Below are 24327 nucleotides of genomic sequence, written 5' to 3' on the forward strand. Positions count from 1 at the left end.
TTTTATTTTCATTTATTCTGCTGGCATATCAAGCAGCGGTTGCTTTTTAAAAGGGCACAGTTTCAGTCGGGCGGGGTTTTATTCAGAATCATTTATGGTTTACACAGCATGTGGTCTTGTGTTTAGAGCCGGCTTTTGTTAATTGGATCAATATGGGATTTCTTTCCACTGTGGATAATTGTCGGTTGCTCTGCTCTCAGTGTGGGTCTGAGATTCCTTTCTTCCCCTCTGCTTAGATTGCGGCTGCCAGCTCATCCATTGCGTCCTGGAGTCTGTGCAAAACACAAATCAGACACTTTTAACCTCCACATCATTTATGCGTCATACGAACACCCTGAGACCTTAACTTGAGTGTGCGGGCCAGGCAAAGTCATAATTCTGGTAATCGCCTCAGCCACAATTGCGACCTTCACCCGGCCTGTTCATTTACCTCCTCCGCCTGACTGTAACCCTTACTTGAAGTCTCCACCGTCCAGGAGGACTTTGTAGGTGGCGATCTCGGACTCCAGTTTCATCTTCATGTTGAGCAGCGCCTCGTACTCTTGAGTCTGACTCTGGATGTTTGAGCGCAGTTTGGTCAGCTCCTCCTCCAGGTGACGAATGATGCCGTTGTACTTCTCCATTTCCATATTGTTGCGTAGCTCTGTGTTGTGTAGCGTGTCTTCCAAGGACGCTTTCTGATGAAGGGTCGAAAACAACGGGCCATCATTTTACGGAATATGTGTAAGATTGAAGACATACTGCACGAACTGCCCGCTTACTAAGCTTTGTTGGGACGAAAGCTCAATTTCCAACGTCTGTATCTGTCGGCTCAAGTCGCCCAACTCCACCTGGGCTCCTTGAAGGGCCTCTGTGTTCTGTGACACCTGCACTTGCACGTCTGCTATCTGAGAAGAGGAAAAACACACAAACGCTTACAAACAGAGATTTCCCGTTTTGCACAATCGCGAATGCTCTTCTGTTTTTCCGGCCACACTACCTGGTTTTCATGCCAGCGTTTGAGGTCATCTGCATTCTTGGAGGCGATCTTCTCGTAGTTGGCTCTCACGTCCTCCATGATCTGGGCCAGGTCCTGACCTTTGGGTGCGTCCACGTCCACCTGCACGCCCGACCTGGAGACATGGCTCCTCAGCTCCATGATGTCCTGTGATGACCAGCAGGAAGAGAGAGAGAGATGAACATGCTGGATGACGTGAAGCTTCTCATTTCCTGACACCAGCTGCGTTTCCAGACTCACGTTCTCGTGGTTCTTCTTCAGGTAGACCAGCTCCTCCCTCACAGCTTCGATCTCGCTCTCGATGTTCATCCTGGTCATGTTGGTGTCATCCAAGACTTTCTTCAGCCCTCCAATGTCAGCCTCTACAGACTGCCTGATGGCCATCTCATTGTCAAACCTGCAGCAGCACAGGAAGGGGAAAACATTTATATTTTAACAACGATCTGCAAAGTTTGCGTATGGACAACGTGAAAGTCTGAAATTGAATATTTGACTCAACCTACTTGACTTTAAAGTCATCTGCAGCGAGACGGGCGTTGTCGATCTGGAGCACGTAACGAGCATTGTCTGTAATCTTGTCAAAGATCTGGAGAGGGGAATGTGAATAATGATAAAATTAATGCTTTGCCATAATGGTTTTGGACCATATTACTGATGTGTCTATGTTCTGCCCCCTCAGTTCAGAATCCTTTTCATGATGTGCAAATGAATGGGTTTCTTGAATCCTGCAAGATAACGGTTTATTAACTTTCAGCCTCAACTTAACATACCATTCAAATCACCATCCAACTTATCTCGCAGCAGAAACTAACTGAATCAAATCCGATGCGGCTCGCAGCAAAGATTTAGTCTCATGTTCAGCAAAAAAAGAGGAACCAGGGTTTGCAGGACGGGAAGAGAAGATGTTCCCTGCCCAATTCAAAATCTGGTTTGTTTCAGCGTCCTTGGAAAAACTGTTTCCTCTCCACATAAATCACTGACGTGTTTTCCTCCCAGCTGGCTTGCACAGCTCGCACATTTCTCGACGTGAGGCGTTTGTGAGTTTTGCCCTTTGTCTAATGTTGTGTGATTTTCGTCCTCTGTCCCAGTGGGAAACACATGAGCCTTTATCTGCTGGCTGCTGTGCCACTGTGGGTCTGTGAAGATGTGGAGACTGTGTGTGCAGGAATGTGACATTTGACTCTGCAGACTGGAGCCGATTGTTACACAACTGGACGTCTGCGCTCCACTCCCGCAGCTGCGTGCGCGCATCACGATCGGTTGGCAACGTGTGCGTGCGTCGTTACCACACATCTGTTTCACATCATGGGCCTCCTACACGGGAAAACGGCTGCAGAACTTTACGAGTGGGACCACGCGAGGAATTCTTTTGTCTGCAGAAAGTTGTCTGAGAGAGTTTTTTTTTTTTGTGTGTGTGTGAAGTCCTACTCTCTCATGCTGCTGCCCTCGTGCTGGTGAATCATCACAGGAAGTTCTGACCACATTGAGGGGTGAGCAAGCTTTTAAGGGGGAGGAGGACTGGAGCGACGCAACCACACCCTTCATTCTTTAGCGAGAAATCTGATAATGCACAAAGGAAACGCTACGTTTAGTCATCGGCCTTTTGGGTCTTTTTCATTCAGAAATGGAAAATTCTGTCATACCTGTCAAACTTTTCATTTTTATTCTAATGCAGTTTTGCAATGAACAACATCAGTCCCTCCGCAATTCTGGCAAGTAAGATGCTGCATAATTTGTCCTTGCTGTATCTTTTTTTTTTTTTCATTTTTCCTCTTGTGTGTCATGTGAGGCTCAGTTCTTCTGTCTCGTCTTCATTAAATCACCACAATCACTTTTTCCCTGCTCACCTTCTTGCGCAGATCTTCGATGACGGCCTCGTACTTGCTGTAGTCTCTGGTGGCCGGCCCCCCCTTCTCCATCGCCTCCATGATCTTCATCTCCAGCTCCTGGTTGGCCTGCTCCAGGTTCCTCACCGTCTCCAGGTAGTTGGCCAGTCGGTCGTTCAGGTTCTGCATGGCTCCCCTCTCGTCGCCCACGATGCCAACGCTGACCTGGGACGCCGGGGCCCCGAAGCCAGACCCGGCGCCGCCGGCGAGGGCGTCTCTCAGCTTGAAGGATGAGGAGGAGGCCATCGGTGCGCCTGAGCGCAGGGATGTGGAGGAGCTGGAGGAGATACGGGTGTCTCTACCGCCGGCGCCCCCATAGGTGCTGACAGAGCGAGGGGCAGAGTAGTTGACAGAGATGCGGGACGAGGAGAGTGGCAGCCCGATGCTTCTCTTGTAGCTCATCTTGGAGGTTGCTGTTTGCGGCGCGGTGGAGGACGGAGGGAGCAAAGTGAGACGTGGAGACTCGCTGCAGGCCTGGCTTAGAAAGTGACGCTGGTAGCAGGAAGTGGGGAACTTATACTCCCACTTCTCTCCCTCAATCACAGCTGGTCTCACAGAGCCGGCCCACTTCAGCGTCACCCCCTCCGGCCTCCCGACCCCCCCGCTCCTCCTTCCCCATCCCCTCCCTCTCCACCACCAACTCTTTCTTGCTGTTTCACTGACTTGTTCCCCTTCTTTTTGAGTGCGTATGTGCGTGTTTTCCATCTCCATGGAAATGCGTCAGGCATTTTTGTGTTGTGAAAGAAAACAAACACAAAAAAACTTCAACAGCAGGAAATGAGATTAGTGCAACTGCGAGATTGTTTATCACACTTCACAGGTAAAGCAAAAGAAAGTGCTTATGCTGTCCAGCCCAGATTAACAGTGACTCTCTGTACATTCTTTCTATTGAAAAAATGAACTGTATTATCCCGTTTTACTGAAATCCTTACCCTACCCTATTCAACCCTTTCCTAGCTAGTATGAGCCGGCATGCTGAAATCAAAACGATTAAGTATTTTCAAATACTCAGCACTCCACTAAATTCTTTAACTTTGACCATAAAAGGCACATGGTGGAGCGATTGCTGCATACTTTCAATGTTTGAGGTCAACCAGGCACCAGGAATAAACAGATATGGAAAATTTTCCTCCCAGAATGAAACAGCAGAACAAATTGCAAAAACCCAAAAGGGGAGAGACATCGCAAGGCATGTCTTTTTTTAATCTCCTGCAAAACCAATCAGGTGTCATGCAGATTGTGTGTACAGTTACCTGCGTTCAGGTTTTCTTTTGCCCTCACCAGCAAGGAGAGCAGGCTGCTGAGTCTTAATGATTAAACCAGTGGGAGGAAACATGAGGAGGCTTTCAAGGGATGTTGAGAAGGGGGGAAAAAAGGAGGCAGTAGTTTGAGAAAGTAAACCAATAGCACATTGTTCAGAGAGGGAAAAAAAGCCCTGCTGGCCAATCATAAAGTGGGCAGGTGTGTCGACTTTTAAAGCTGCACCAGGTGTGGCTCCTCTCCTGGGAACTTCCATTGACGGTTCTTTTTTTCTTCAACGATGGAAAGAAACACGCAGAATCAGTAGCCAGCGGCCTGGACTGTTGGAATTAAGGCTGTTATTGATGGAATGAATGATATTTATGAATTGGATGTAACTGTGTCCGCCTTGACTGGAGTTACAACGATTCAACAGGGAACTGGGAGCATGTCAAATAAAAAGAGTGAATAAAAAAGTAGGGGAAACATTATGTTTCCAACAATGAGCCTGCAGCACATAAAGGCTGACAAAGGTTTTTACGACAGCGGCAGAATAGTTATGGCCAGGGAGGATTTTTCACACGGGGCAACCACAGGAGCAGCATAACAAAACTAAATGGACCACCCTCAGGGGGAACTGGCAGAGGCCCAAACGCCCTCCTGGGCTTCATTCAGCCTCGTTCTTTTCTTTCCTGATCTTACCTCACCCTCCAGTGTGATCAAGTGTCGGCGATTCTCACACTCTGCCTCACACATCATTCAGGCGGGCTGATGTGTGAGGCAGAGTCTGCACAGCTCGATGAGAGCAGGGGAAAGATTCTAGAAAATGAAGGGGAAGCGGAGGAGAGACAGACATAGTTTAATCAGCGTGACTCAAAATCTCATGACAGCCTCCACCGTGATGTTTGCTGGCAACGCGTTGCGTCGCATGTCAGAAGCAAAAAACAGATCGGACAAACAAAGAAGTTGACGGGAGAGAAGGGGAAGTAGCCTGGACGACAGTTTCATAAAATGCAAAAAAACAAAACAAAACCAAAACCAAACACACCCGGCACACACCTTAGGAGAAGTGATATTTTCAATTTGTGAATGCCAACTGAACTAAACTCACTGAAGTAGGAAACTCCCTTTTTCTGTCAGTCAGAGGGGAGTTGTATTCTACTGTGAGTCACAACAGGATCCTGGAGACGACAACAAATCTTAAACAAATGGCAGTTTTATCGGCGCTGCCAGCGGAGCCAGGCCTGGAATAAACTTCCTCATTGCACGCTTTTCAGTTTTTCCACTGAGCTTCAGGACAGAATGAGGACTCACACACATGCAGGCACGCACGCACACACACACACACGCACACACACACACGCACACACGCACACACACACACACACACACACTATACAGAATCACACAGACTTGCGCAGGCGCAAGCGTCCACACATCTAGTCACAAACTAGACGCACATTAGCATATTTAAAGAGACACACCACGTATGCACACACCATTTGCATTCACATGCCTGACACGTAAACAGACGCCCAAGTCACACACACCCGTGCAAAAACAACTTTTACACACACACACCTCATGCAAACACACGTTTGCACACCAAGCCAGATACACGACACACAAAGCACTCAAATTCACAGGCTTGAACACACACCCACTGCACATTCACACATACACAATACGCACACTCTCAACACTTGAGGGGACACACACCGCCGTACACAATTCATGCGCACACACATATGGATGGACGTATTCAAACTTGGTGCATTTGCTCACGCACGCACACACACACACACACACACACACACACACTTAAAGCAAACTCAAAACATGTGCATTAGCATCCATGCATACAGTTGTGTGAGTCCTGCCAGTTGCAGGATGAGGTGCAGTCAGGCATGTGATTGTGATTCACATCCTACATTCCTTTTTCTTTTTCCTCCCGTGACTCAGCCAAAAGGCTCAAAGTGAGAGTGAACAAAACTTACACAACTTCCTGACCTTTGGTTCAAAACCCCCCCCCAACAAAAAGTCTCGCAGTTTTATGGCTGCGATCCTAAAGAGGGTCACACACACCAGCAGTTGGTGAAATGTGTCAACAGAGAGACAATTTCTCTGCTGGATGTCATGTCCATTTCAGGAACAGAGATATTTCACGGGAAGACATAAAGAAGCAAAGTGGTATGACCGTTAGTCACCTGTGGTACCATTTCTCACGAAGACACAAATTGTCGTAGAATATTATAAAAAGCCATAGAGCTCTATAGGACAATTAGACCTCACACATTTGTAGAACAGGTTGAAAAAGACACCGAACACCAGGCCAGGGGGCATCATTCAGAGTCCCACTTCCTCTGACTGAACTGCAGTGGAGCAGCCTAACATAAATTTTGCAGTTTACAGCATACTTAGCCCTATGTTTACATCCTACCTCTAATCCCCTGCTTTAGCTTCCTGATAAAACTGATGCTTTGTTGGACCCTAACACATGTTTGGAAGGGTACAAAAACAAGGCGGTCTTAGAGTGCAGAGCCAACGCCTGGCTTGGGGCGCTTATTGACCTGGGAGAGATGCCCGCCAGTGCCCTTTGTGACATAATTTTCTAAGAACTTCAAAGTGTGTTTTAACACACACACCATGAGATTATGGAAAAGCTACAAACACAGAGTGTTGGAAAACAATGAATGTCAATTTTGTCTCAGCCTCTCTAATGAATCTAAATTAAATGTATTAATGGTCAGAGGATTACCTTATTAGCAGCTTGTTGAGGTTGACGGAGTACCGAGCAATAAATAGCATCACGTGTCTCCCTTGCCATTTTCTGAGCTTGGAAAATGGTCCTCCAAGAGTCAACCACAAGGGGGCGTGAGATCTCCAAACAAACACATTTCAAAGGGGGCAGCAGAGCGTGGAAGTCGCTCGGTGCTTGTCTTGTGTGCCTTTTTCTCCTTGACTTGTGACAATGAGCTATTGTGTGCTCCTCTTGTTTAACACTTCAACATGCCCCCATGTTTTATTCATGACTGAGTGCAGGATATTTGCACAGGCATTACATGCGAGGGCGAAGCAGGAAGCCATTTTTATTACTGACTCTGCTGATAACTTTGAGGGCTTAGGTGGATCCCTCAGAGCACTAAGTTCAAGTTTTCAAAGGCCAAATCCAATAAACATCCTGTTTTTTAAACATGAGACAGGTGCATAGAATCTGACTCTCTCCACCAATACAATTTCGCCTCATTTGCTCGGTGGACGTAAACACATACATTGTGAATGCACCCTGTGTATGGGTTTTGTTGTGACCGTAAAATGACATGTAAAGGCATTCAGGAGGGATGCCTGTTTAACCGCGGTGTGTCTGTTGAACATTAGCGTGCACCGTGGCGGACCTCTGGCCATTCTGGATGAAAATCTGTCAATCTCCCAGTTATTGTGCAACAAGTTTGCTTGTTGTCTCCGCTAATTGTCTCTTTCATTTGCTCATCCCCTGGACTACCCAGCCCTCTGGGTAATAATAGCATCTTCGCGTCTCCCCCCTCAGCACATTCCGGACTCCATGTGTCACATAGCAGCTCTCCACGGGCCAAAACAGCACCGGCCCTCTGGAGTTTGCTGGGCCAGAGGGTTATCTCCCAAAATGAACGTCTAATGTTCCTCACGCAGAAAGAATGGGGACTTATCTGATCTGGATAAAAGTGGAGTGCCAGTATTAGAGAAATAAACATGGGCTTTTCTCGCCGCGAAGCGAATTTGTCAGAAAAGCAAAGTGACCGTAACAACAGAGAGGTGTACTTATATGGTTGCCTCCGAGGTTCGTGCAGGTCCGCTTTGAGGAGTCACGTCAGTGTTTGAGTGAAGCCAAACAAAACCTGCCAGGGTTTTTATTCGCCCCCACTCACTCCAAATATCTCTTCAAAGCTGTAAAAATGCTCCTCGCTTTAGGCTTGAACTTGTTTAAGGAGTGAAAAACATTAACACAGAAAACATTCGTGCATCGCTATAGGAACGGAGGTGAAAGAATCCCTCCATCCCTGTTCCACCACTGTTTATCCTGCACTGTGGGCTGTGGGAGCCAATCCCAGACATCTGAGAGTGGAGGCGGGGTACTGCCCCGGATAAATCGTTAGTTTATTACAGGGACAAATAACAATCTACACCTACGGGCAATTCAGACTTGCCAATCAGGTTAACGTGGATGTCTTTGGAGTGTGGGAAGAAGCTGGAGGACCTGGAGGGGAACCCACACAGACACTGGGAGATGCATGCAAACTCCACACAGAATGGCCCCGGGTGGGACTTGCGAAGAGATTGTTAGCCATTTAAATGAAAGAGAACTCATAACAATTTAATGTTGATGTTTCTAGAATAGAAGTTTTTTATTTAACACAGAAGAAAGAGATTATCATTATTATTTTTTTTTCTAAATTCTGTTGCCACGGTGGTGGCAACAATCGCCTCACAGTGAGGAGGTTTTTTCAGGAACCATTCCAACTTGGGGCTTTTCTGTGAGGAGTTTCTCTGCGTTCTACATGGGTTTTTTCTCCAGATACTTCAGTAACAGTGACTCTGGTTTCCTCCCACAGTCCAAAGACACGTACATTAGCCCGAGCACAAACTCTGAATTGTCCCGAGGTGTGAGTGAGGATGGCTGTTTGCCTCTTTGTGTGGCCATGTGATGAACTGGTGTCTCGTCCAGGGCGTAGCCCCACCCTGCACCTGATGAGAGCCGGGATAGGCTGCCGGTGTCCCCGCCCCCCCGCCCCTTGCGAGTGCTTTACAACCAGTGATGGAAAATAAATGAATGTTTATCTGAATTTATCATTGCTACAAACAAACCCCCAGCTTGTCATCAGGGTCCCCATCACTCAAGCCTGTGAGGGCTTCCAAGCTCAGAAGTCATTTCACTGAGGGATGGCGTCTCATAGGAAGGCTCTTGTCATTTTTGTGAATGAGCAGTTTGCCTCGTCCTCCCCCCGCCCCCCACAGTGTAAACATGCTGCTGTCAGTGTGCATCAAAAGCATTTAAGGTTGTTCGACACTGCTGTGTGTGGTCCTTTTTTAAACATGCACTGCTGGTACAATGGCAGGGGTGTCACCTTTCTATTTCTAAAAAAAAAAAGATGGATCTTTGATGTGCAAAGGTAAAACAAGATTGACTTGCGCATGTTTTTTTTTTTTTCCCGGATTCTTGTGCAGAGTAATAACATATAAAGTAACCGCCAAGTCATTTTAGTGCTTGTGCACGGAAACTCCACTCGGAGCTGCTCCTCCACCGGTTTTAACCAGTTCGGGAGCCACATTTTGGGATGGAAATCCGGGAGCATTAAAATACCATTTGGAACAAACTGATTGAAATGAAAAAGCCTCTTGTTTGAAGCCCAGTGTGGCTCTTTTTATTTTTATATTTATTTTTTTAACTTTGTTTCCACCCAGCAGCACCAACTTGGGATTTCTTTTCATTAGCTTGTGAATAGGTGGTAACCATTCCTCCCCCAATACCACAATACCCAATAAAAACTGTGAAACAAAAGATCAGGGGTGTGGTTAGAGCTCTGCTTGACGGAGCAATGAGTTCACGTTGACACAAATTAGGTAGCACAAACAGATGTATTGGGTTGGGGCGGGAGGGGGGGGGGTATGGTGACCTGTCCATTCATTTTTTTTTTTTATCACTTAGAATTTTTACCGTGAGGAGTTGACTTCACAGGCGGGGCCCGGCGGTGCTCCTCACCTTGCTGATAAGGCTGGAATGTTACGTCAAGTTGCACTGGCGTGTAAGTCTGTGCACGTGTGTGCGTGTCTGTATGCGTTGCTGGGTTTGGTCCATGATTTCAGCGCTGATAGAGAGCGCATCCACCTCAGTGCACCTTGTTAGTCAGTTGTGCAATGCAACAGACCATTACCGCAGAGTTTTACCTGAGGTGTGAGATGTCCCTACTTGTCTTGTCTCTAAGCATATAAAGACGCGACTCAGCATATTGTGGTGGGAAAAAAACCAATTAAAAAAAAACAAAACAAAAAAAAACAAAAACTGTTTGTGCCTCGATGAGTCTCTGCGTGCTGCCATGGCCCACGATTGGGGCTTGTCGCGCCGACCAACCACCACTCTGTAATATGTCACACCTATGAGAAGTGTTGCAAATTATACAAAGGAGCTCATAAAATGGAGCTCGTGCTCATTATACCCCAGGTTTGACTTCGTGCCCTGGTGTTGTTCTGGTGGTGGTGGTGCAGCGCGATGGCTGCTAAACAAATACAAGGCGACTGACTACAAAACTGACAGTGACTTGCCTGGTTGCGAACCGATTCCAATAGAACTCAAGTAAAAGTCGAAGTTAAAGACTACGAGCTTGGACATTCAAGATTGTGACGTGTGGTTCGTCACTGCCGTGTCTGACTGTCAAAGACAGATGTTCAAGATTACGTCTTGTGAAGAGTCACAGAAAGTTAAGACAAATAAAGTCTGTTCTAAAGGGCCACGTTCAATACAATTTCAACTTCACAGCGTACCATGGCAGGCACAAACCCAAACCAACTGAAACAAACTTGATCCCTGCTTCTTCTCGACAGCTTCAGCAAGCGCTGAATCCTTGTGGCTCACTGGTCTGTTTTTGTGGACAATGTCAAGGTGAGAATGCAATACAAAGTAATACAGTTTTCCAGAATGGAAAATGGCACGAGCTTCTCAAAGGTAGACAGTGCCTCTGTGTTTGTGCAGAAGCCTCCCTCTCAGAAACTGGCAGAGTGCTTATTTTGTAACTGTTGCTCTTTATCCAGCCCACTTTGTGCTCTGTAAATGTCTTGCATGAGGCAATTTTCTTCTCTGACATTGCCTCCCCTCCACCCCCCCATCCCAACCCACCCCACGCGCACACCCTCCTCTCTCTCTCTCTCTCTCTCTCTCTCTCTCTCTCCCTCTCGAGGACAACAGCCAATCACACCTCGGCAGGGCCCCTCCCCTCCTCTGATAAATAGCACCCGGGGTATCAGGGAGGGTCTATCTGCCTGACTCTCTCTCTCCCTTCTGCAGAGTCTCTCCTCTCCAGCACACGGGCACCCAACCTACCCACTGTGACCATGTCTGTCAGAGCTGTGAAGACCACCACCCTCTCCAATGTGTCCTCATCCAGGGGCCCCTCCCATGGCTACAGCAGCCGCTCCTTCTCTGGCTACGGCGGCCGTGCCAGCGGCAGACAGAGCCTCGCTGTCCGCAGCTCCTATGGGGGGGTGGGCAGCAGCGGTGCGGCGGTGGGCGCTGGGGGCTTCAAAGTAGTTGGCGGGTACATGGCCGGAGGGTCTGGGCAAAGAGCAGGGGGGCTGGAGTTTGGCTACGTCGGCTTTGGAGGTGGCGTTGGAGTCGGCATGGCTAACGAGGTGTCGGCCCCCATCACAGCAGTGACGGTCAACAAGAGCCTGCTGGCCCCCCTGAACCTGGAGATCGACCCCAACATCCAGGTCATCCGCACCCAGGAGAAGGAGCAGATCAAGACACTGAACAACCGCTTCGCCTCCTTCATCGACAAGGTGGGTGCAACCGCGAGTGAGAGAGAAAAACGAGGAAAAGTTGTGCAGGATACTTGTAAAAAAGGGAAGACAAAAAGTTTCAATGACTCATCATGGCGCACGGCCACTAAATTCCACACTGACTCATAAAGTTGCTCAGCAGCATCATAAGAAAATCATCCTCCGACAAACCAAAATAGGCCAACTCGCGAGGGGTCCCTCTGACACAAGGGCTGATATCATCAAACAATCCTCGCTCTTGGTGTCCGCGGGGAGGCGGCGGCCTGGTTTGAGTTAACGGCTCTGCCCGCTGACGAGACTGCGCTCTCAGGTGAGTCCGCAGAGCTCAGAGAGGGGGATCAACCTGGATAGGGGGAGCAGTAACAATATTACACTGAGCAATATTGCGCCTACGTCCATTGCGAGCAATATCCTGCGCGGGGAGAGATTGTGCTCGTTGTGCTCCTCTCAGGTTTCACTGCCTCAAAGAATCGAGAAGAGGTGGGCGTGGCAGCAGGACGGAGAGGCATGTCAAAGGCTGAGTGCACAGTTAAAACGTCTTCCTAAGCCTCAGCTTGAACAGTTTTATGAGGCTGCGTCGGAGTCACGGAAGACAGTTTCTCCGTGGTTGTGTAATGTTCTGTGGTGCAGCTGCACATCTCATCCGCTGCTTGTGCTGCCCCTCCAACAGCTCTCAATCACAGAATTTACTTACTGTTAGATTCACGGGGGCGGGGGGGAAAGAACCCTCTCACTCCTCTGCAGTCATCATGATGTTGCACGACTTACATGCGTGTGTGTGTGTGCGTGCACATGCATGCGTGTGTGTGTGTGTGTGTGTGTGTGTGTGTGTGTCGTCATGTTTGCCTAGGGGCAGCAGCACTCCACCCAGGGTCACTGCATTGAATGGAAGAAATCGTAAAAAGGGCCAAAGCGTGTCACAAATGGACAACAGTGTCCCTTTGTGTGGAGAACACGCTGGGCAGCTGAGACTGATAGACGGAGAAGACAAGTTCGATCAGTCATTCTTCTTCAAGTCGATCTCCACACATTCCCTTTGTCCATCAGCAAACAAAGCGAATGCCCTCGTAATTCGAATGAGGTCGCGCCCAGCTGCTCCTGACATTCCTTTCCCTCAATCACATCTTCAACGTCGATCTCTGTTCTGCACCCGTATCCACTGAGAAGCAAACAGTAGAACAGCAACTGCGAGACCTCAAATTTCTGCTCTCCTGCGTCTCTAGGTGCGCTTCCTGGAGCAGCAGAACAAAATGCTGGAGACCAAGTGGAAACTCTTGCAGGAGCAGACCATCGCCCGCTCCAACACTGATGTCATGTTCGAGGCCTACATTGCCAACCTGCGCAAGCAGCTCGACAACCTGGGCCATGAAAAACACAAGCTGGAGTCCGACCTGCATCACATGACAGACCTGGTGGAGGACTACAAAATCAAGTGAGTTAAAGTGGGAGAGTGAGACAGAGACATGTTCCCCAGCGTCATGACTCCACTCTGCTGGCAGACACATGGGCTCCCAAATGCAGATTTCTGCAGAGGCACACAGACATTGTATTCATTTCATGACGCATTCCCTTTCAAAGCCCAACTCATCCATTATAATCTGATCAAGAATACCCGAAGCTTACGTAGCGTCACGTTTACCATATGTGGATAAAGGGAACATTTAATAAAACAATGACCACCATTAACTCCAACTGTAACTCGCTATTAGAAAAACGAACGCTTTGTCTCTGCTGCCTCCAAGTGGCTGAAAAAAAACTTTCATATGAAAGAAAAAAAAAGTTTTTTTAATTTGTTTTTATTTAAACTCGGTCAACATTCTGTTTTCTTGGCTTTGGATCCTCTTTTATTTTCAAAGCGGTGATTATTTTTGTCTAAACAGACACGACATAAACTAATCCGCCAATTGCTAATGTCAAAATACATCATGAGCGGTTTTATTTGAACACAAGATTAAAGGTTATGAGAGATCCAAACAAAGTGTTTTCAGTAAATGAATCCCAAAGCTTTCTTCTTTTTTCCCCAGGTATGAGGAGGAGATCAACAGGCGCAACGACTGTGAAAACACCTTTGTCCTCGCAAAGAAGGTTTGTGTGTGTTTTTCCAACATTCCCCCTCATTCGTACAACTATAATTAGCCCCGCAGGCATAAATTAACTCACACAATACTCATTTGTGTGCGATACGGAACACTCATTATTCTGCCTACCGTCTTTCCTGCTGCGAAGGACACCGACGCGGCATACATGAACAAAGTGGAGCTGGAAGCTAAACTGGACGAGCTCTCCGACGAGGTCGACTTTCTGAGGCAGATCTACGACACAGTAATGGCCCCGTTCCAACTCTTCACCCACACAAATAATAACTAATGAACTATCTATCTTGTGAAAGCCTGAATGAAATACAGCAGTAGCTTGCATAACAGCAGCAGGCTAGAAGATTTGCTGTACGCTAATGTGACCAGACCTATCTATCTATCTACAAATCTATCTACCTATCTATCCTGTCACAGGAAATCCACGAGCTGCAGAGCCAGATCAAGGACACGTCCGTTGTCGTGGAGATGGACAACAGCCGCAACCTCGACATGAACGCCATCGTCGCAGAAGTGCGCGCCCAGTACGAGGACATCGCCAACCGAAGCAGAGCTGAGGCCGAGTCGTGGTACCAGACGAAGGTATCCGCAGACTGCGTCTGGTTCTTGGACATCTTTTAAAACATCGACACATAGAGGAGTGCTCTATTTCTCTGGCTGGAGAAGTGCAAACGCTGAGGTGGTGATGGGGGTCAAAGGTCACGTCAGTTTCCATTGTTGCACCCTGCTTTTTATGAACTCTTAAAAAGTTCTGCACAGTCTAGCAGCCGACGCTCGACGCGTCCAATTCAAATGTGGTTGACAGTGATAGCAACAGCATCACACACTCACAGGGCAATTAAATAATTATCCTCAATTAAAGTAATACTACATGTCATGCTGCATCTTTGATGTGCCAAGTCTTGTGTCTGCGCTCCCTCCAGTACGCAGAGATGCAGCAGTCCGCCGGCAAATACGGCGACGACTTGAAGTCAACAAAGGCCGATATCGCTGACATGAATCGCAAGATGATGAGGCTCCAGTCCGAGATCGACATGGTTAAAGCACAGGTGAAGCACAACAACCTCAATGTGTTTGAAGGCCCTAAAAGTTCTTGCCCACTTCATGATTTGATTTGATTTGACACTTTCTCTTTTGCCTCGCCGTTGCGCTCGCAGAGAAACAACCTAGAGGCTCAGATTGCGGAGGTGGAGGAGCGTGGCGAGCTGGCAGTGAAGGACGCCAAGCTCCGCATCAGAGAGCTGGAGGAGGCTCTGCAGAAAGCCAAACAGGACATGGCCTTGCAAGTGCGGCAGTACCAGGAACTGATGAATGTCAAGCTGGCCCTGGACATCGAGATCGCCACCTACAGGAAGCTGCTGGAAGGAGAGGAAGACAGGTAAGATGTGTTTTTTGTTTTGTCAGCAGAAAAGTAGAGGTGGGAGCAATACAACAATATGCTATTACTATTTTGCCAGCACTTAAAGTTAGAAGAAATAAAACTCGTCGAGAGGTTCTGAGTAGTAATAAGAGGAGTAATAAGATGCAAGATTACCAAAAAAAAAACAAAAAGAAAAACAGCTGGGATAATTCATGTGACAGTAAATCTATACACCCAAAAATAAACCTTTTTTTTTTTTCACAAAGTGTGTGCTAAAACACATGGTATGTAAACCCTTTGTGATGTTACAAAGGGTACAACACTTCTTTCCGGGTTACTGACCACAACCTCATGCGTATTCTTGGCTACTCTCTCTGGGACCACCTTGTTTTCATCCCCTTCCAAACACGTGGGAGCTCTAGCAAAGCGCTTCGGCTGTAAACAGGGGGTCATTTGTGACTGTGCAAACCGTTGACTGCTGTGTAAAAATTCTTCATGCTGCTGCCATCGTCTCTGCAGGTTAGTCACTGGCATCAAGACCACCGTATCCAAGCAGACGTGTAAGTTTGTGTCACTGCTTTCCGCACACATGTAGCTTCAGGGTGGACTGCTCCATCTTTCGCAAAGGTCTTTGGTCTCCTTCCTAAATGCTGCCTCCTTCTTCCGAACACGCAGCTATGAACTACAACACCTACGGCTGGGAGACCTCCCGCACCCCGTCCTACGTCAGCAGTTCCTACGGCGGATTCCAGGTGAGCGGCGGCGGCGGCGGCGGCGGCACTGCCACCACCTTTGTCGCTGCCGCGGAGGTGCCGACTGTGAAGAGCGCCACCATCACCAAGACGGAAACCGTGGTCGTCAAGACTGAGGAGAGGAAGACGGAGGAGAGCAAAGTTGAGGAGAAGAGGGAGCAGGAGCAGCAGCAGCAGCAGGAGCAGGCAGAGGTCGAGCCAGCGGTGAATGAGGCAGAGGAGGAGAAGAAGGAGCCACAGGCTGAGCAGCAGGAGCAGAAGCAGACGGAGCAGCAAGAGCAGAAGCAGGCGGAGCAGCAAGAGCAGAGGCAGGTGGAGGAGCAGAAGCAGGAGCAGGTGGAGGCGCAGGAGCAAAAGCAGGAGCAGGTGGAAGCGCAGGAGCAGAAGCAGGAGCAGAATCAGAATCAGAATCAGAATCAGGAGCAGAAGCAGGAGCAGGTTGAGGAGCAGAGGCAGGTGGAGGAGCAGTGGCAGGCGGAGGAGCAGAGGCAGGCGGAGGAGCAGAGGCAGGAGCAGGTGGAGACGCAGGAGCAGAAGCAGGTGGAGGCCGAAGCCGTGGCTGCGGAGTGACGACCTGCCCTCCGTGTCTCAGATTGATGTCGAAGGTCCAGACGTGGCAAGCACGGCTCCTTCCCCGTCCCGTTCCCCCGCTGCCCTTCGCTGAGAGGGTTCGACTTCTCCCTCACTGCACCACTTCCGCTTCGACCCTCAACTTCCATAGAGCTCTATCTCCTACAGGCGCAGCGCTACATCTTTGTAGCCAGCAGGGGGCGCTGTTGCATGGCCGTTGCCCTGCTCTGAAGCTTCAAACGCAGGGATGAGCAGGTGTACTGCCTATAGTGAGGAATCTTCAACCAGCTCCACGCTCCCCTCCCCCTCACCCACCCCGCCGCCCTTTACTCACACCTGCTGTCAGATAAGGTGTTGTGCGCTGTCCTGCTGTCTCAGCCATTAAAAGCAAGAGAAAGTGCCTCGCGTTGTCTCGTGTTTAGTTTTTTTTTTTTTTTGTTTGTCTTTCAAGGTCGTATGAAAGTTTGCTTGCACAGAAATTATCAATTCATTCATCGTAGATCATCGTGGGGGGGGGCTGTGACCAAAATTCAGCAGCAGTTTAATCAGCCTGAGGACCTGCTGGGACTTTGTAGTGGTTAGCGTGAGTCAACACACATGTGTACTTGAAGTAAATAACAAAAAAAAAAAGCTCACAACCACCCTGCCCCCCCGCCCCGCCCGCCCCTCCCCACACCCCAGTCCCAAAAAAAAAGAAAAGAAAAGTTTTCATACTTCTGAAAGTTTTGAGGATCAAACAGAAAGTGACAGAGCAAAACAAAAATACCTATGAAAAAAAAACCCCCACTAAAAACCAAAAACAATTATAAATCGACAAGAAAATAGATTTGCACACTTTGTACCCCACACGTTGGAGCGAGTCTTTGTGCAAACGTGTAGCCACGCAGACCTCCACCTGCGGATGAGTGCAATTATGGATATACATTCCTTTAAAATGTCATCAAATGTCAAGCGCCCCCCTGCACCTCCACCTCAGGTGAGAAAACATGGACTGCGTGTTCACACAGGCGACGTTGACAAGATACAACACACAAAGTCGGCCTTAATCTTTGACACGACAGTGTGCTGAAGCAGCACTCGTGATTTAGGTAAGAACGATTCCCACCCACCCCGCTTCTCTGTCTTGCAGAGAGTGATTTGTGAATGCCACCCCCCCCCCCCCGCTCCAGCAGCAGCAGCAGCAGCAGCAGCAAACAGGTTTCAACTTGAATCATGGGTGGTGGTGCCGCGCCCAGAGCGCTTGGCTTGAAACATGCAGCTGAACGACATCCCACCGTCCCTGCCGAGCAACACCGTGGCCTTGAACGCTTTCTGCTCAAATGCAGAGAGTATTGGGGGGTTAATGCCCAGAGAAGAAATAAACTGAATAAACACGATAACTGTGGAAATGTTCGCATCAGACTCGGTGTCTGTGACCTCAAATGAGGGTCACAGCTTTGACGCTTTTGGGGGAAAAAAAAAAAAAAAAAAAAAAAGAAGAAGTGTGTATCGACTGTCTGGAAGTGAGTCAGATGAGCTGAGTGGCGGCGCTGCAGCCGCAGAAAGCAAATAGATAGAGTGGACAAAGTGGCAACGAGGGCAACACTGGCACGACTTCCAGAGACACAGACGTCCAACTTCAGACGCTTTGCACTTCTTATTTTGTCTGAAAGGTTGTTGACACGCTGCCGTCAAAGTTCAGCACAACCAAGGCTCAAGTGGTGGGGAGGGATGCTGGCCGCACGTTGCTGGTGCAGAACGATTGGGACGCTAAAAACTCAAATGCAATACACAACTTTTAGTTTCTTGCTTCACAACCCCATGTCCCTCTTATTCTGGAGAGACCAGCAAATGCTTGCACTCTGGCAAGGAAAAGGATTCATGGACTCTCATACACACACACACACACACACACACACACACACACACACACACACACAGACACTTTCAAATCAGCTAAATTACCTGCAATTGAGTATTAACTGTGAAAAAAACAAAAAACAAAAACAACGATAAAGATGCGTGAGAATATTTTCATGCATCACATTTCCCCCAAGCGTCAGTCTGTCTTTTAAATTCATAAACCTGATGGATGTTGCTGTGCCTTGTTGCAAACTATTTATTTTCTGCAAGGGTGCTCTCTGCTGTGTCAGCCTGTTTAAACAGTACACTGCTTCTACTATTATCCAGTCACTTCAGTGACTGTCTGATGCAGCAAAGGGTGCATTTCCTGCAGACAAACACACACACACACACACACACAGACGCACGGCTCCGCCAGCAGTAGCTGGCAGTTGTGGAAGGGTGCACTGTTTTGTCCACTTCCCCGCTGCCCTTCCACACTCTGACACACTGAACTGGGGTCACCGTGTCCTCCTCGTGCCCTGTCGGAGCAGGTCCGCATGCATGCGTGCCGCTGCGCCCCTTTCCAAAACATCACCTGTGAATCAAGCCTTTGTCTACATGGCAAAGTGCAGAACCGGGTCTAATCCCGGACAAAAAGAAACAGTGAAACAGAGTGACAATAAATTGCAAGGACTGGAAGCGTGAGATATGGGGCGAGGCCATCGCTTGCACAAAACCTAAAGAAAAATTGCCGCAGGACTCCAGTGATTGACTGGTGTGCAGGCCCGCACCCACTTCCATTCCTCAGTCTACCCTGCGGTGAAGGGCTCGGCACACTGCCACAGCTGTCGTTTCCAACGCTGATCTTATGTAATCTGCACAATAAACCCTCTGTCTCCAGCACGTTCGTTTGAACGGGCTGAATGAATGTGTTTCTCGCGGTTGTCGTCCAACTGCATAAAAGGCAAAGAATTCAAGAGGAGACACGAATGTGTGCTGGTCCTTCCTTTCACGCGTGTAAACCTCCAAATTAACGTGCCCATGCAGGGATGCACGACAGATTGTGCAACGTTTACAGGGCAGCCGGCCAAGCGTGACTCCTGCACCCAAAGCTGCAACCAAGAGGCCTAAAAAAGTTACTGCATTGGCACTGATTATTGTAGCCGTAGGTGCTTCACACAGGGCAACATGGTGCAATACATAATTCCCCTATTGTGTATTTGGACCAAATGGCGGAACTTGATGACTTAGACATCAGACACAGTCAGCGGCAACTGGATCTGATGATGCACCGACTCACGTTTGCCAAAGCAGGAGTTGTATAAATAATGGATGAGTAATCATGATGAGGATTGCCTCATGCAGGCATAAACAGGAGGGGATATTGAAAAGCTTATGTGCTTTAAAAACATAAGTGAATTAAAAAAAAACAAAGAAAGAAAGAAAAAAAAAGAAAAAAAAAAGAAAAAAAAAAGGGAAAGCTACTCTCCGTTCAGCCTGAGTAACAGGTCTGAATTCCTGTGCAGGTATGGGGCGGAGAGGGCTGACAGATGGGAGATGAAGATCTGCAATGAGATGCAAGCAGAACTTTATTTCTGGATGCCACTTTGAGGTGTGACCCTCTTCTGGTGTTGACAACAAACAGAAAAGATGAGGCCAAAGGGGGGAAATGCATTGCATCTGTGAACACTGTTGAGAATGTTGTGGTTTCTTTTTTTTTTTACTGTGTGAAAAGGAAAAACACAAAATGTGAAGACTGCACATAATTCTAATACACACACACACACACACACACACACATATAGATATATATGACAATTCTGTGTAGCACCTCATAGTATATTATTATTGCTATTAGATTCTCTGGCAGAACAAGACCACACGTGCGACTAAAAATCGCTTCAAATTTGCCTCTGGCTCGAACAAAACAATAAGATGACGATAAAATCAAGAGTCACAGAGCAATGGAGTGCATGAAGTTTCTATTTTTTTTTTTTTTTTTTATGACCGAGTGAACTTACGATGTAATACGGTTTACACCTTTATATATGTTATATCAATGTATCTTTGAAACCAAAATATTTGTCATGAAATGCAGCTAACAGATCTTGTGGACTGTTTGTACTTTTCTATTTAAAAAAGAAAAGAAAAAAAGCGAAAAACAAACATTAACAGACATAATCACGTGTCTGTTCCTGGATAAGAGGCCATAAACTATGAGTAGTTTGGCTTTTGGATAAGAAGACCTCTGCTCCGTTCTGGAACTAAACTCCAGTGACTGACATATATCTGTAAAACACGCTAGCTTTTCAGCATGTTAGAAAGTAGCGCGATAAACACTATATTTTCCTAAATAATGCTTATTCCTGTGGCCTGCAAAGATTCAACGCTTCACCGAATGAAGACCTGAAATCCGTGTTGCGGGCCGCACGCTGGCATGCGAGTGTAACCTCTGCAGTGGGCAGCAGGAAGACACATAGGGACATAACTGGAACTGCCTGTTTAAAATGGCACTTTATTTGCTTTATGTCACCTGACCGAAAGGTAACTGACTAAAACGGTGCTGACATGTCTTCTGCGTGCCGCAGAGGGAATGAACAGTGCAACCGTGTCTGCTGTTGTTCAGGGTGACTTGAATCAAACCAGGCAGTTGTTTAGTTTTTGTCACGCTTCTTGTTACTTTGTGGGGGGAAAAAAATAGGTGGCAGTTGTGTAATGGTTGTTCTTTCAGCTCTTCTATGCGACACGGTGGTCAGTGGTCAGCGCTGCCACCTCACAGCAAGGAGGCCATAGGTTCGATTGTGGGCCTGGGTGGAGTTTGCATGTTCTCCCTGTCTCTGCGTGGGTTCTCTCCAAGGTTCTCCGGCTCCCTCGCACAGTCCAGAAACATGCATGTGAGGTCAATTGGAAACCTTCAAATTGTCCGTAGGTGTTTATGTGAGAGTGAGTGGTTGTTTGTCTCTACGTGGCCCTGTGATGACCTGGCGACTTGTCAATGGTGTCTCCCTGCCTTCGCCCTATGACAGCGGGGATGGGCTCCAGCAGCAGACCCGTGACCCTGAGCTTGGGGATAAGCAGGTGTTGAAAATAGATGGATGGATGAATCCTTTGTACAACCTTTATTCATTCTTCAACTACTTCTGCTTCATTAGAGGCCACAATTCATCGCAAAAAAGAAGTGCACGCCTCAAAACCAACCACTGGTTTTGAGGTCCACTAGGAGAGTGCAAGCGAGCTTGCTAGCTAGCGGATAGCAACGCTAGTTAGCATGCCCTCTCGCCACCTCTGCAACAACATCGTTATGACCTGTGTGTGAATGACGTGAACTTACCTTCTCTCAAAACAATAATAATTTAGCGTGCAAGCGCGCTACTTAAAACGCCCCCCCGTATCGCTACAACCTTATCAAATGAAAGACCTATAATCAAAATGACAACAACAGATCAACTTTCACAGTCGCGGCCCTTGCAGCCATCTTAAACCTTTTGTGCTTTGTCTTTTTATGACCTATCTGAGAGACGCTGGCTGTGGAAAATGTTTTCGCCACCTGTCAACGTCTAGTGAAACTGACAGACCAGTGGCGTCCCTGCAAGGCAGCTCTGCTCGACACGAAGGAGAGTTTTTTTTTTGTTTTTTTAAAGTTGGATTGCCGTACGGCTGCGGGGCAGGTGACAGCTCGACCGACCAGTCAACAGCGACGGTGCAGTTTCAACAATGAGTCTAAACTATGAACTGAGTAGCCCAGCGGCCCCTCCCTCAGGGTAGTGTCCTGGGTGTGTCACGCTAACAAGCAGATTGCATTTTATGTTTCCAGAGTTACTGACTGTCATAACTCACTCGTGTGTACTTTACAAGCTGTCGAATGAACAACCATTGCAAACAGTCGTAGCACATTAAGCCCCTTTAATCCAGCTTGCTGTTCTGTATCTTTTCCCACAAAGACTTCTCCTGTACCCCCCCCCCCCCCCCCCAGTTTGTTTCTTTTCTTTTTTGGTTTTTGAAGTTCTCAAGAACCTCTCAAACGTTAGTAAATGTAAATGTCCTCTTTCAAACTATTGCCCATACAGCTTTGGCTCAAATCTAGGTTTGAGTTATTCAAATAATAAATGTGAACTACGAACAACCAAATTTCAGGTTTTTTTTTCTCACTTTGACTTCTTTAAATCACTCTGTAACGTTTTGCTGGCTGAAATAAGTAGAAAAGGTGACACTCCACACCGTAATTCAATAAAATGTATGAACAATCTTGGAAATAACACACTCAGAAGACTCAGTAGGTGTCTCGATGTGTGGTTGCTCGGGTCTGATTTGACTCCTGTGTTTAAATACTAAAACAATACAATGATAATGTATGTGTCAATACTGTGTAGTAGGCTGAAGTGGAGGTGTGTGCGCTCCCAAGAGCTGTTTGGTTCACTGCTGTTACAACTGCCCAATGATTTGCTGTCCCTGGTTCAATCTAGACGTCAATGAGAAACACTTTATGATGACACTATGATTTAAAAAGTACTTCCTCTGTGTAGAGTTGCTGCTATTTGTCATGTCCTACTGAAACAGTGAAGGCTTTTGAGGCTCTTCCAAGCTCCCTTTTAGTTCCCATGGTTGAATGACGAGTCGCCGGAAGTTTCCAAAGTGGCAGAAAACTCTGCGTCGGCTGCCAGCTTCACTGTCCAAGTTAATCATTTTCTACGTAGAAAAGTTGACCACACCCATCCCGTCTGGCAAGGCCAAAAGGGTGATGTGCTTTGATGGCATGTTATCGCTTTTCTGTCACTTGTTCAGACACGGCCAACATGCTTTTATGAGGCAACCAGTCACCGGGGCTGCATCTCATTTTTATGCCCCCTCTTTCAGTGTTGCTCTGTAGCTTTTGGACTGCAAGACATTATTTTTGTTTTGATATTCTCATTGTAGCCAAATGCCACATTTCACACATGCCAAGTGTCACCCGCACCCAGCTATTTTACACACACACACACACACACAGACAGACGCAGACACATAGACACACACCCACACACACAGAGGGTTGCTAGACAACGTTAGATTACTGTGTATCACGTCTGCCACGGCGTGTTCTAGGAAGTGTTCTATTCAATTAAGAATTTGGTCTTTTGTTCAACCTACAAATGTTTGACTATTAGGTTAGATTGATAGATAGACAGATAGGCAGATAGATAGATAGATAGATAGATAGATAGATGGATAGATGATAGACAGATAGGTTGACATTTTCACTCTATATATGTGCCTTTCACCCAATGACTGTGCAGCCACACCTGGTTATGACTTGGATTGTGGGCGGGCGCCATAGCTCAGTTGCCTGAGTAAACATATGGCAACCATATTAATGCCCTGATGAAAAGTCCAATAAAATGTGCGGGCTGATCGAGAAACAAAAAGCCACAAAAACTGTGACTCCCTTAGCCGATTGGTCGCCGTTAAACCCTGTGAGTCTGTGACTGGATAGGCGGGTGGGTGGATGTGTTCGGTGGGAGTGCTTTGCGAGGAATGTTTTTTTCCTATGCAGACCTGCTTGGACAAGTTCCCCCATGCGTTGATGGCTCAGCTGCATAACATATGACAGTTCTTTGTCTCAAAAGCACCAAGGAAGTGTCCCACGTAGCATGTCGCAGTTATCTAACAACTTCATGACACCAAATGTAGAGACACAAGGTTTCCAAAAAAGCAAAATAAATTCTAGCGGGACTGATTTGGAATGTGGAAGCACTTGTGGTTAAAAGAATAAAGGTTTCCAGACTGAAAAAAAGATGTTTTACAATAGTGAAGATGAGGGCATAGAGAGTATTAATTAACCTTAAATATATCTTCACAAAGATCTTGGCAAAGGCTAAGGTTTTTTTTTTCCAGCTTGGATAAAAGTGGATTTGTATCAAACGCACACACAAGCGCAAGCACGCTGCTTTAATCCAGCCTGACAAACTAGAAGGCAAAAACGAAGCCGAGTGTTTGCATTCTGTCGCTAATCTTTAAAAATGACACAGATCACAACAAATCCCCTTACAATCACATGGAGGACAGGGACGACTGGAGCCTTGGTGCTGCACAGGGAGAA

The 24327-nt window shown here is 47.4% G+C and overlaps 2 protein-coding genes across 7 annotated transcripts; one reads left to right on the top strand and one right to left on the bottom strand.

Annotated features, from left to right (window-relative positions):
• LOC142880469 (keratin, type I cytoskeletal 18-like) lies at positions 1 to 3376 on the bottom strand. Its single transcript, XM_076014427.1, has 7 exons — positions 2845 to 3376; positions 1501 to 1583; positions 1238 to 1394; positions 980 to 1144; positions 762 to 887; positions 457 to 677; positions 1 to 272 (listed from the first exon to the last, which is right to left on the bottom strand). The coding sequence occupies exons 1-7, from the start codon at positions 3283 to 3285 to the stop codon at positions 233 to 235; spliced, it is 1233 nt and encodes a 410-aa protein (XP_075870542.1). The 5' UTR covers positions 3286 to 3376; the 3' UTR covers positions 1 to 232.
• Positions 3377 to 11127: 7751 nt separating this feature from the next.
• LOC142880392 (keratin, type II cytoskeletal 8-like) lies at positions 11128 to 16828 on the top strand. 6 transcript variants are annotated; one of them, XM_076014278.1, is made up of 10 exons: positions 11128 to 11652; positions 12876 to 13084; positions 13677 to 13737; positions 13879 to 13974; positions 14163 to 14327; positions 14669 to 14794; positions 14903 to 15123; positions 15625 to 15665; positions 15781 to 16223; positions 16272 to 16828. In XM_076014278.1, the coding sequence occupies exons 1-10, from the start codon at positions 11206 to 11208 to the stop codon at positions 16425 to 16427; spliced, it is 1965 nt and encodes a 654-aa protein (XP_075870393.1). In that variant the 5' UTR covers positions 11128 to 11205; the 3' UTR covers positions 16428 to 16828. The 6 variants fall into 6 exon arrangements, with proteins under 6 accessions (XP_075870393.1, XP_075870394.1, XP_075870395.1 ...); XM_076014279.1 differs by having other exon boundaries at positions 16290 to 16828; XM_076014280.1 differs by having other exon boundaries at positions 16314 to 16828.
• Positions 16829 to 24327: the final 7499 nt, after the last annotated feature.

Source organism: Nelusetta ayraudi, unplaced genomic scaffold (assembly GCF_046127955.1).
Source record: "Nelusetta ayraudi isolate G7.1 ecotype Tasmania unplaced genomic scaffold, CSIRO-AGI_Nayr_v1 ptg000168l, whole genome shotgun sequence".
NCBI lineage: Eukaryota > Metazoa > Chordata > Actinopteri > Tetraodontiformes > Monacanthidae > Nelusetta > Nelusetta ayraudi.